We start from the raw sequence: 13,497 nt of genomic DNA on the forward strand, positions 1-13,497 counted from the left end.
ATCTGCAAATCTAGTTGTTTTTTTTTTTTTTTTCCTTTTTGTCTTTTTTCGTGACCGGCAACGGATCACAACCCTCAGTGTCGCGCCCGTACCGGACCGGGGACCGGCAACGGGATCGCAACCCTCGGTGTTGCTCCCGCGCCTCGCTCAGCCAGTGAGCGGGAACCGGTCTGTATGTGGGATCCGAACCCTCGGCGGGAGCGCCGCTGCGCTTCCCAAGCGGCGCACTAGCACAGTGCGCCACCGGGCCGGCCCTAGTTTTTTAAACTACTACTCATGGTGAGGAAAAGGAAGCCGTCTGTGCGGTGGAGAAAGCTACTTTTGCCCTTCCAGGTGTCTTCAATTTTTTCACCTAATCTCTCAAAACTTCAGTTGCTAAAATCTGTAAATGAGGATCATGTTATTCATCTCACAGGACTCATGATTAGGAAAACTATATTAAAGTACAATAAAATTATAAAGTAGTATACTGTATTACTATGTCCCTCTGTCCCCATTAATGCCACCTACAATATGTTTATAGGAGAACCAGAATAACTACTCATAGAATACTATGGAGTCATTTCTCAACCCCTAAGATTATAATGAAAGAATCTTTTCATAGCCATGGTGGTATTGGCAAGTCATTTTCAAAACAAATTTTATTCCCCTGTTGTTTGTACACACAGTAAAAAGAACTGAGTTAGTCCCTATCTGAAACACTTTCTGTCTGTCCTCAGGAGCTATCAGGCTCAGCTAAATATGGCCCTGGCCAGCATGTTAATAATCCCCACTGGTTCTGAGGCCTCCATCCACCACTGATGTGACATTCTTTGTGTTCAAATGTCTAGCTGACGTCTGATGCTTAAAACAGCCTATGCTTTCACTCCTCGCTGCATTGTCACAGCCCCGTGTCACCACTCTTAAAAGGCTCCTGCAGCCACTCCTGCACCAGCTGCTGACCAGCCTGCCCACGTGCCTCCTGCCTGCTCCTGCCTGTCTTGAATGTCTGGTTCTTCAAGCTCCTTGTGGGTCTGACAAAGCAGGGACCATGTCTACCTTTGGCTACAGGAGAGGACTTAGTAAATATGAATCCATCGATGAGGACGAACTCCTCGCCTCCCTGACAGCAGAGGAGCTGAAGGAGCTAGAGAGGGAACTGGAAGACATTGAACCTGATCGCAACCTTCCTGTGGGGCTAAGGCAGAAGAGTCTGACCGAGAAAACCCCTACGGGCACATTCAGCAGAGAGGCACTGATGGCCTATTGGGAAAAGGAGTCCCAAAAACTCCTGGAGAAGGAGAGGCTGGGGGAGTGTGGAAAGGTAGGCTCTCGGGACTTTTCCTTCACTGCTCCCGCAGTCCCACCCCGACCCCAAACCCAGACACCTCTGTTTTCTCTAACTTCTCAGCCCTCATCACTTTAGCTTTTTTATAACCCATTTGTGCTGCTACTGAAAAATTTCTCAGGCTGAAATAGTTATGCAACTTCTGTGGCCACCCGATCAATCATAATATGTAACATTCTTAGCTGAGGTTTTCTGATTGATTAAAAATGGGAACCTCGAGAGGAAAATAATTCACAACCAAGGTGTGTGTTTAAATATTTTGCAAAACATAAGTCTTACTAGAGCTGTAAGTTGGTGATGTGGCGTAGTATCTGTTTCTGATTTATATATATATATATTTTTTTTTCATTTAAGTACATTTATTTTCTACTATAAGAACTCAGTTTCTTTGACTATGATAGTGGCTACAGCAAAAATAGTTCTTTTTTTCCATCACCAAAAAGTGTGGGGTGGTGGGAAGTACATGGGTTTGAGAGTCAGGGGGCCTTATTTCTAGTCCCCAAATTGTGAGACCTTGAACAGATAGTCACTTCTTCAGAATTCTCTTTTAATCTGTCCATTGAGGGAGTTAGATACAGTGTTTCTTTTGTGAATCTAGAACTCCTTTGAGATTGTGGTAAATTATAGGCCTTCTCCTCAAGAAAATGCACATGTGCTTGTGCAAATATACACAGATTTTTGTATAGACTTTCAAAATGATGACACATAGCCTGAAACCCATCTGATGACCCAAGTTAAGTATGGCTGTGTAGATGATAATCTAAGTTCCTTCCTGTTTTATGATAGTTATTCTGAGACCCAGAAATGTGCTTATATCAGAGCTCGAATTTGTTAAGTTCTTGTGTACTTCCCAGTAAATATTACTTTGAATTTTCCAAATGAGTCATTATCAGAAGGAAGTTCAAAAGACTATACTCTGGGAAAATAGTTATAGCAATAAAATGTTAACATAAGAAAGAAATTCCTGAATTTGTGGAAGAACATAGGTTCAGGAGCAACAGTTTAAAACCCCTGCCTTCCATTGACATCATCTAAAACTGAAATGGCCTAAAGCCCATGGCATGAGTCCCACAGTACTAATCTAGGCACTGTTAGATGATCTTGATGATAGGGTGCGTGTGACACATTTGCAGCAAGATATGTGTGAGCTTTGTCCATGTCAGTCATTGCAGGAAGGGCCACTGGGATCAGGCCAGGTTCTGCCAAGGCCCCAGTGGCCGCCTGTATCGAGGAGCTAGAAGGAGAGGGGAGAAGGAAGGACACAAATGACAAGCCGGGATTTGGGCTGGTCAGTTCCTCCACAACCATAATTTTCAGAGGTGTTTTTTTTTTCCTCTGATGTGGAATGAGTGTCAAAAGTTTAATAAAATATAATGACATTTTTATTACAGTTATTAAAGAGTTTCCTTAATAAAAAGAATAAAATTGTCTTAATTTCCAGGACATACAACCAACAGTAGCAACAACCCAGCAAAGGCATTTTAATGTCATAATGTCATGACAGCAGTGAGAACCGAAGGACAAAGCCTGTTGTCAGCTGTTGATGAAACCCACCTGCTCCTGCCAAAGGTTTTGCGGATCCCTGCCAATGGCTTATCAGCTCGATTAGGGAGGCTGCTGTGTTGTTGAACTTTGCTTCCTTTCTCAGCTAGTTAACTTTTCTCCCACTACACTTTGCCTGCTGGCCAGCTGTCTCTGTAGTCACAAGGACTGCTGAGCAGAAGCTTGCCGATGTAGGGTGTAAATCCATTCCTACCAGAGGAAAAACTCAGAGCAGCTGAGGGGTGGGTGGGGAGCAGGACAGCTGCCTGAGTGAGGGGCAGCACAGTGGGCACCATGAGGAGGAGCTGGGGGTCTTGGTGATGAGGCTGCTGGCTCTGTAAAGGCTTATGAAATCGTGTGCAACACCTGTTGAATGACAGTCTTCTGCCACCTGGGTTCACACAAACTTAGGCTGCATTAGGGCTCCAAGGGGTGCTGAAGACCCAGCAGCCTAGCTCCCCTAGCTTGAGCATCTGCTGGATCTCAGGCACAGGAGCCAGTGAGTTTTCTCACGTTCTCTCATTTCCTTCTTACCTTCTGCACATGAGAACTGAGACTAGAAGAGGCTAAGAAACTCTTTCGAGGTTAACAGCTTGAAAGTAGAACTGAAATTCAGACTAAGCTTTGTTGGCACAAAGACCATCTCAATATTGCAGGTGTCAAACAGCAGCAGCAGCATCACCTGTGAACTTCTTATAACTGCAAATTCTAGGGTTCCCCTCTATCTGCTGAACGGGAGACTCTGGGGATAGGGCCCAACATTCTGTGGTTTAACAAGTCCTCCAGGTGATTATGACACATGCTAAAATTTAAGAACCACTCAATTATACTGTAGTTTCTTTGAGACACAAAGAGGTTTAGTGACTTGTCTAAAGTCAACCAGTTGTTTATGGGCAGAAACACAACCAGAGCTGAAAACTAAGCCTCTTGTCTCCTTGTTCATGCAATGACGCCAGGGAGACGATCAGGAGAAATGGTTGGCCCCTCCTCCTCATCGTCTGATTTATTCTCTAAGTGCACCAGCATTCACCTGCTCCCTATTCACACCCCACCACCTCATTCCCCACCCCCTCACTCTAGCCCAACTTCCCCACCTCCATTCTCCAAAGGATCAGGGTTAACTCCAGAACAATGGCATTTAGGAGATCTGGATAAGACAGTCCCCCTAGTGCCAGGATAGTTTATAAAGTCGGCAAAGTTTGTTTTTTGTATTCTCCTACCTCCTCTCCCTAGACATCTTTCTCCCTTCTGGTGTTCTTCCAGATGTCCCCCACCTAGAGTGACTAACCATCTCAGATTGTCCACGACTATCTAGATTTTAGAACTAAAAATCCCGCATCCTGGGAAACCCTTTTGGCTCACGCAAATGGGGACAGTTGGTCACCTTACCCCAGCCTGCACCTGTCAGTACTTTCTCCTGGGTCTAGTCCAGACTCTCACCTGCTGCTTATCAATGTCAACTTAGATCCATTTAATTAGCAAGTAGTCATTAAGCCCCTATACATGCTAAGCACTGTGCTAGGTGAGCAAATCAGACATGGTTTCTGCCCTCACCCAGTTAACAGGCTACTGGGGAAAATGACAAACAAGTAATTAAAATAGACTTTATTGGGGGAAATACAATGTCATGGAAACGCATTGCAGAAATGATTTAAAGGGGTGTCGAAGAAGGCTTTCTGAAAGAGGTGTCATTTGGATGTTACAATGACAACTCAAGTGGCTAGATAAGTTCCAGATATTATCTTTTCAGGTACATTTATAGTGGAAAATAGCTCTTGCAGATAGAGCCTAAAGGTGTTTAAAAAACTAAAGGGGATAAAATTTAATGGTGGCATAAAAGCCAGTATGTCTTGGATTGTGAGACAGGCCCCTTTCCTCCAAATACTAAAGCAGCTAAAAATACACCTGCAAACACATATGTGCACACACAGCTGACATGGACTAGAATAATATGATATGCAAAGGGATTGGGGGTGGGGTGGGGGTGAGGACAGCTCAGCCTACAATTCTTTCCTTCCTCCAGTTAATCCATTTACTCCATTGCTGGGCATATAAGGCTTTCTCTCTCCCATACATGCCAAGAGTGGCTAGAGCCAAGCTCTTTCTCTTGTGTTGTTGGGTTGTGACTTACAGCCAGCTGCCACCAAGCATTCCTACATTTCTCTCTCTCTATCTTACACACGCATACACTATACCTCTCCCAGCTACTCCTAAAGAGGTAAGTAAATTAAGACTGGAGTGGCTAACCCCTTCCCCAGGCCATCACTTGGTGCCTGCCACTCCAAACAAGTGGGTATTGGAGGCTATTTTGTGATAGCAACTGGGCAAACAAACCTGAGACAAGTGCAGTGTTTTCCAAAGCTCAATCCACATGCCTCAGGCAGGTGCCCTCGGGGGTCACAAAAAAGTTGCTAACATAGAGGAAAGACTCAGGGCTTTGAGGACAGGGGAGGACACCAGGGTTTTAGAGAAGATAAAGAGAAAGGACTAAAAAGATAGCATGAGGGAAAACCAGACTCTGTCAGCAATTTCCAAACACCTTTTTTTAAAAAAAATCAGAAAAGATGGAAAGAGAAAGAGGAAGAAGGGATCACTTGGGTATCTTTGTACAGTGAGTCGTATAAACAGGAAAGACAAAGATAAAATGAAATTGTGTTTGTCTGAAAGCCTTTTGTAATTGATACATGTTAAAAAATTTAAGACCGTGAGGCTGGGCACTGGCTTGCTTCAAGATTTTCTACTGTTTTCTGTTGTCCCACAGTACTGGTTACAATCTATTAAGTGCCAGGGGTGATTATCTTTCCCACATGGTGTTCTGCAGTCTATCTCATTTAATCCTGAGCTAGCTGGAGCTAGCTTCAAGTTGATTTGCTGAAAAGGGTGACCCGAATGTTTTCCTGCATAGAGATGGGTCTGACCTCCTGCTGTCCTGAGTAGCAGCCTGCCCCCCTAGGCTTCCCTTCCCCAGATGAGGGACAGGCACAGCGAAAGGTCTCAGGTGGTGTGCAGTCTCGAGTCCCTATGCAGGGCTCTACCACAGAAGTAAATGCTGAAGGAGCAAATGACACCCCTGCTTGTGCCTACACTGAAACAAGCCGAGGCAAAGGGAACTTGGCTCCTGTCACTTCTGATATTGATGATAAATATGAAAAAGAATTTTTGAACATTAAAAAAAAAAAGAACTCATTAACATTTTGCATATTTTTGTTGTCATTTGTTTGTTTGGTATGGAGAAATAAGGAAGAACAAAGTGATGATTTCACAAGGGCGGGTTGAATTTGCTAAATTCTGAGTAGACAAGGAATCAAGTACTTCAGAGTCAGTAGTCAAGAGATTGAAAAGTGCATCAAGGGTTTTCTAAAGCTGAAGTTCCAACTTACGTGATCGAATTGGCAAAATGATAATATTTTTATTCTATCAATTGAATTCTGGATATCCTGTGAAAAACAAAGGAGATATTTATACAAAAAGGTATTGACAACAAATCTTAACCTTGGTCACCTGAAATAGAGAGGTCAGCAGTAGGAGAGAGTTAGCTTTTTCCATGATAGACTTTTGTATTAGTTGCCACGTGTTACTTTTGAAAATTAAAAAATGTGCTTAAAAATGAAAAACTGAATGATGATGCCATACTCTTTAGGTTGCAGAAGAAGACAAAGAGGAGAGTGAGGAAGAGCTTATCTTTACTGAAAGTAACAGTGAGATTTCTGAGGAGGTGGACACCGAAGAGGAGGAGCAGGTGCACGAGTCCCAGGAGGAAGAGGAGGAGGAAGAGGAGGAGGAAGAGGAGGAGGAAGAGGAGGAAGAAGAGGAGGAGGGAGAGGAGGAGGAGGAGGAGGGAGAGGAGGAGGAGGAGGAGAGGAGGACCGGAACTGCGAAGGGTATCAACGGAACCGCAAACTACCACAGCGGGAATTCTGACAACTCTAAGCCAAAGACGTTTACGAGTCAAATAGAAAACATACATCTGACCGAGGGCAACAGTGGAAGGAACACAGAGTCACCCGCTGCCATTCACCCTTGTGGGAATCCTACGGTTATCGAGGATGCTTTGGAGAAGATTGAACGCAATGACCCGGCCACCACAGAGGTCAACGTGAACAACATCGAGAACATCACCACGCAGACCCTGAGCCGCTTCGCTGAAGCCCTCAAGGACAACACGGTGGTGAAGACGTTCAGCCTGGCCAACACGCACGCCGACGACGGCGCGGCCACCGCCATCGCCGAGATGCTCAGAGTCAACAAGCACATCACCAGCATCAACATCGAGTCCAACTTCATAACGGGCAGGGGGATCCTGGCCATCATGAGGGCTCTGCAGCACAACACGGTGCTCACGGAGCTGCGCTTCCACAACCAGAGGCACATCATGGGTTCCCAGGTGGAGATGGAGATCGTCAAGCTGCTGAAGGACAACACCACGCTGCTGAGGCTGGGCTACCACTTTGAGCTCCCAGGACCAAGGATGAGCATGACAAGCATCTTGACAAGAAATATGGATAAACAGAGGCAGAAGCGGATGCAGGAGCAGAAACAGCAAGAGGGATACGATGGAGGATCCAATCTCAGGACCAAAGTCTGGCAAAGAGGAACGCCTGGCTCTTCACCTCATGCATCCCCCAGGCACTCTCCCTGGTCCTCCCCCAAACTCCCCAAGAAAGTCCAGACTGGGAGGAGCCGTCCCTCATCTCCTGTAGTAGCTCCACCTCCTCCCCCTCCTCCCCCTCCTCCTCCCCAGAGGCTGCCACCTCCTCCCCCTCCCCCTCCCCCTCCTCTCCCAGAGAAAAAGCTCATCACCCGAAATATTGCAGAAGTCATCAAACAACAGGAGAGCGCCCAACGGGCTCTGCAGAACGGACAGAAAAAGAAAAAAGGGAAAAAGGCTAAGAAACAGCCAAACAATATCCTAAAGGAAATAAAAAATTCTCTTAGGTCAGTGCAAGAGAAGAAAACAGAAGACAGTTCCCGACCTTCCACCCCACAGAGATCAGCTCATGAGGATCTCATGGAAGCAATTCGGGGAAGCAGCATGAGACAGCTAAGGCGGGTAAGTAACCCGAGAACAGACATGTGGGCACAGATTTAGTAAATGAGTCGGCCTCCACTGCATGACGGTACCAAAGTCCTTCTCAATATTACTTAATAATATTTCAAATATTCTAGTATGTGAGAGCAAGCATATCAAGTTTGAAGCATTAGGATCAGGCACATTTCCATCTGAAAGGTGGGCCTGGGCCACCTTCCTAGCATCTCAGTCCTAGAAAGGCCAGGACCGTTTTAAGACAGTCCAACATTTAAAAATCCCAATTTCCTTAATAAGAAAATCAGAGAGTATAATCTACATTCCAAAAGGATTCAACACTTATCAAAAATTTTGCCACAGAGTTGCAAGTAATTTAAAACCTAATTTATAAGATTTGAGTACCATACAGCAATAATCGATCTATATTTGAGTTCTTCTCAGGGAACACTGCTAGAGCCATACCCTACTAATATTTTTCACATTACCATTTGTGTTGTTTCATTGAAAGAAAATCCCCTGTTTTTGTAGGTCGAAGTTCCTGAAGCTCTGCGATAAAAACATGATCTTTAGAAGAGGATGCAGAACTGTTCAATGGTATTAAATAAAATGCATTGTGAGATGTTTCTAAAATAACTTCTTCCATTTGAAATGTTCTCTGACATTAAAATATAGCCTCACCCATTAATTACAAAGAGAATTTTAAGAAACAATAAGCATTTTTCTTCTGTAAATATGAAAATAAATTTTTTTATGTCATGAGATTTGTATTGGCAAGAAGCAGTTAATTTAAAAATGCTCTTCATCTCTGCGGATGTGTTGATAACTCTAAACTGTAATGAGTTAACAAAATGTGCTGTTATTTTTGTAATTTGGATGAAAGCGTTTTTTTTTTTTTTTTCTTTTTTTTTAAAGCCAGACTAATATTTTTCTGTGAGTTGATATATCTGTCAGGTGTGTATGTAACATTGCTGAATATTAAAAATATTACATTCTCACCCAAAAAGGGTTTGGGTCCTTAGCATTTGCATTTCTTTGTTTCTTCATGCCCAAGAAAGTCTGATATCTTTGTGAAGGACTGGAATCAAGAACTTTCTGAAAAGATTCTTTTGGTAGTGAGATAAAAGGTTGGGAAAAGGCCCCAACGTGGTTAATATCATCCTGGATTCACTGATGTTAGACCCAGGACAGCAGCTGATGCTCCTATATTTCCATGAGGCCTATAGATACTCAGAAGTCAATTCAATCATTTATTATTAAAATCAACTATTTCTAGAAGGAAAAAAAAAATTGAAAGTTTCTTGGTAGGGAGGAAATAAGTGCTAGGAAAATGCCTGGGAGATAAGCCCCCTAAATTCAGAGCTACCTTGTGGCTGATGCTAAAGACACACCATTCAAGTCTCCCTTTGAACTCGCTGTGGACAAGCCTCAGTCCAGTGGGTCTCCGCCTTTTTTTTTTTTTTTTTTTTTTTTTTAACCCTACATAAATCATGGTGATGCCCACATTTATAAAATGCACCTAGGGGCATGGGCATATGTATTTGCAGTCCCCAGAGCCTGCATTCAAATAAGACACATGCATCAGAGATTACCTTCACTCCACTCTAGTGATCCACTAAAATTTATAAAAGCTATAAATCCCTTCTAAAGTCCTTTGTATTAACTATGATTAGCAATGCATCCTTTGTGTCTTACAGATTATAACAGTGGTTTTGGCAAGCTTTCTGGGCCACCCATTCAATAATTATTTGCTTTTATGTACAGAGTTTTGGATTATCCCCAATGTAGAGAACTGTGTTTGACTAGAAAATTTCTGCAATGGTTCTCGGGCCTGTTTCTTTTAGTCAGTTTCTATTGTTCAGCTGTTCTCTTAATCAGTAAGAACAACTGATATTAACTACCTACAGAGGACTCCAGAGGCCCATCAGCTAAGTCAGTGCCCTGACTCCATGTGAGAGGGGTGGTGAGTGACTGACTGACATTTTCCGAAGTATCTAAGTTGTCTCATATGCTTTTCACAACATTAAAAGTTACTGTTCCCATTTTATAGATGAAAAAACTGAGGTGCACAGATGTTAAGGTTGAATGTGAAATCAGGTATCTCTGACTGTAAAAAGCATGCTCCCTCTCTGCACCTTTCTGCTTCCATCCAGACTCAAAACACTCAAAGGTTTCTCAGCCTTAGAACAGCAGTGGAGATTTCCATTTCCTTTGGTAGTGACTTCATTATTTTCACCTCTTTCCATCAGTGTTTATAATCATGCTCACTCTTGTTGTTCAAAGAAATAAAAGCTAAAATTTAGGTTTTTGAAAGGCATGTGTGTGTGAATTTAGAACAGAAAGCCCAAACAGACCTTCCTTTCCCCTGACCCTTGTGTATGTGAGAACAGGGTTCTTCTAAATTGAAGGGGAGGAGTGAGAAGGGAACAGCTTCCAACCCCATCCTGATGTGACAGAGGAGCAAAGGTCTGCTGATAAACTGGGTCACTGATAAAGCCATGCAGGAACCCCAGCAGAGGGTATGTGGCAGCCCTCCTGAACGAGGGCAAGGCTAGCACTGTGTTGCCAGGAGCTGGTTGGGCTGCGGGGACTGGCTAGGCCTTTTCACCAGAAGTGAGTGACTAGGAGACATATTTTGTCCTTTGCATTTTAAAAGTCTGCCTTGCTGGAACTTTTAGTGCCTTAGGAGAGAGCAGCATGCACTTACTTGGCTCTTCACAAAATTTTAAAAAAGATACAGACCCTCACACTCAATCATCAACAAAATGTCATAAAGCCCATAATGAGACAAGTATGAAATTGTCAGATATTGAGTGGGTACATTTGTCATTAAGGAAAAACATTTCTCGAACATGCTACTTCAGATTGCAGTACTGTAAACATACAAGGTATTATGATGATCATTATTCAGCACAGGACAGGGATCTTAATTCATCCTCCCTGCAAACCCATAAAGTTGATATGAAAACTAGTTAGTTCATCCTCTACAAAGAGCTTTCAACTCACAGGGAGAGAGACTATCCAAGATCAGATGAAGTGTTTAGGCTATGATTAATACGTGCACATTAATCTCTGAAAGTACATCTCATCCTGATTTGAAACGGGGCCAGAATGCTGAGTCTCACTTTGCTTCACGGGCCCTGCTGCCACAGGTATTTAATAACTCAGTGTCAGCGGGATCTTGATTTAACACCTGCCCTGAGATAGTTGCTACCAGTGATTAAAAGGAAAAGGTAATAACAAGCTGTGATGTCTAAATTGAGATGCATTAAAGACTGGGATAAATCAATATGTTCTTGAAAAGACCTCATAATTACTTCCTTTCATGACAAAGTTAAAACTGTCTCTTCTTTGTTTCTGGAGGCTCTTAAGGTAGACTTTTATTTCCATCACTTACCAAATAGCATGAAATAAAAGACTAAGAATTGACCTAACACTTATAAAACTCAAAAATATGGTACCAACATTGGTGCAGTTAACTTCCACTCATATTTTCTGAGTGCCTGCCATGTTCCAGATACTCTTCTGGAGACACACTGTGAACAAAGGAGATAAAACCCCTGTCCTCATGTAACTTACATTCTAGTGTTATGGAGGGAGCTCACACCATTACTTCATGCATCCACGCATTTATTTATCAAGTGGCTCCTATGTACAAGGCACACTGCTCTACGCTGGGGAGACCAAGTCGAATTAGAAAGTGTTCTCTACCTCAGAGCAGAGGGAATCTTAAAGGAACCAACCCTTCCAGAAGAGTAAAATCTCTTCCTAGTTCACGGTTGCACAAAAATCGGTGTTAGATGCATTTAGCCTGTGAGCTACTTTTTATCATAGACCCTTAACATAAAGCAGATAAGGGGACGAGGAAAGCTTCTCAGAGAAGGTGACATTTAACCTGGGCTTTTAAAGGATAGAGAAATAATCAGGCTAAAACAAAAACAAAAACAAAATCAAAGAGTCTAATGAATGATGGTGGTGGGGAATGGGGAAGGATATTTGAGTTTGAGGAAACAGGGTAGTATAGAAATGGCCAGAAATCACAGGACTTAAGTAATTCTGTAAAAACAACAATTTGGTGAAAAGTTAATATCTCAGTTGTTTTTTCCCCCTAGTCTTGATAATTTTGGTGGATTAAGAATAGGACTATTTTTTTCTCACCTTCTGCCATGTGAAGGAATAGGACTATGGTACAGTTTTTATATGGTCTTCTCTTTCTACAAAAATAGTATGTGATCATTAAGAAAAATCAGAACATATATATAAACAAAAGGACATAAAAGATCCCCATAATCCCACCCACACAGAACTACTGATAACCCTTTAGTGTATCTTTTTCAATCCTTCTTAACACATATTTGAATGCGCAAATATATATATTTTTTTCCACAAAAAGGGGAAGATAGCCTACATACCATTATACAACCCACATTTTATTTAAGCAATTTCAATAACTTTTGGACGTTTAGATTATTTTGATTAGTCCTTTGGTGTTGGATATTTTGTTTGTTTCAGCTCATCCCTTATCTGGATATTTGGTTATTGTAACTTTTAAATTTTCCAAAAGCCCTTAAATGATTGGCTGAAAAATCATAGCTAGTCTCCCAGACAGAGAGGGTAGAGTTGTGAGGCATCATTGTGGTACACCAAAACTGGAAATTAAGTTTTGACCAAATTGTCATGTTTACCAAGTTTCTCTCAGTCAAATTATATGCCTATCTGAACCTCAGAGGCATGTATTAGAAAGATGAATTTCTAAAAGCTGGTAAAATTTTCTGTGTCTGAATGAAAAGGCTGGTGTAGGCTGTGCTTTAGTCTGTTTTGTGTTGCTATAACAGAAATACCTGAGACTGGGTAATTTATAAAGAACAGAGGTTTATTTGGCTTATGATTCTGGGACAGCTGCATCTGGCACGGGCCTCAGGCTGCTTCTACTCATGGTGGAAAGTGGCAGGCAGCTTGCGGGTACAAGCAGATCACATGGCGAGAGGAAGCAAGAGAGGAGGTGCCAGGGTCCTTTAAACAATCAGGTCTCACAGGAACTAACAGAGCGAGAACTCACTCACTACCCCTCCCCCCCAGGGAGAGCATTAATCCATTTGTGAGGGATCCGCCCCCATGACTCAATCAGTTTCCAACACTGCCACATTGGAGATCAAATTTCCACATGAGTTTTGGAGGGGACAACACATCCAAACTCCATCAGGCTGACAGTCACAGGAACCTGTCCCGGACAACTTAGTGTAAGCTAAGGAACGTGGACCTAATTACAAAAGCCATGAAGAGTGTCAAAGAATTGCCAGAGGGGGCCGGCCCGGTGGCGCAGTGGATAGTGCGCCGCTTGGGAAGCGCGGCGGCGCTCCCGTCCGAGGGTTCAGATCCCACATACAGACCGGCTCCCGCTCACTGGCTGAGCGAGGCGCGGGAGCAACACCGAGGCTTGCAATCCCGTTGCCGGTCCCCGGTCTGGTACGGGGGCAACACTGAGGGTTGCGATCCGTTGCCGGACACGGAAAAAAGACAAAAAAAAGAAAAAAAAAAAAAAAAAAAAAAAAAAAAAAAAGAATTGCCAGAGGAGGAGTGACATGTTTGTATAGGCTTTAAAAAC

At 43.0% G+C, this 13,497-nt stretch overlaps 1 protein-coding gene across 1 annotated transcript; it reads left to right on the forward strand.

Moving 5' to 3' along the window:
* The first annotated feature begins 940 nt into the window (after positions 1-940).
* On the forward strand, positions 941-8,450 carry LMOD2 (leiomodin 2 (cardiac)). The gene is made up of 4 exons (XM_008570776.1): positions 941-1,307; positions 6,517-6,608; positions 6,684-7,919; positions 8,424-8,450. Exons 1-4 carry the CDS (start codon positions 1,031-1,033, stop codon positions 8,448-8,450), a joined length of 1,632 nt encoding a protein of 543 aa, XP_008568998.1. The 5' UTR covers positions 941-1,030.
* The last annotated feature ends 5,047 nt before the right edge of the window (positions 8,451-13,497 follow it).

Source organism: Galeopterus variegatus, unplaced genomic scaffold, assembly GCF_000696425.1.
Source record: "Galeopterus variegatus unplaced genomic scaffold, G_variegatus-3.0.2 Scaffold630, whole genome shotgun sequence".
NCBI lineage: Eukaryota > Metazoa > Chordata > Mammalia > Dermoptera > Cynocephalidae > Galeopterus > Galeopterus variegatus.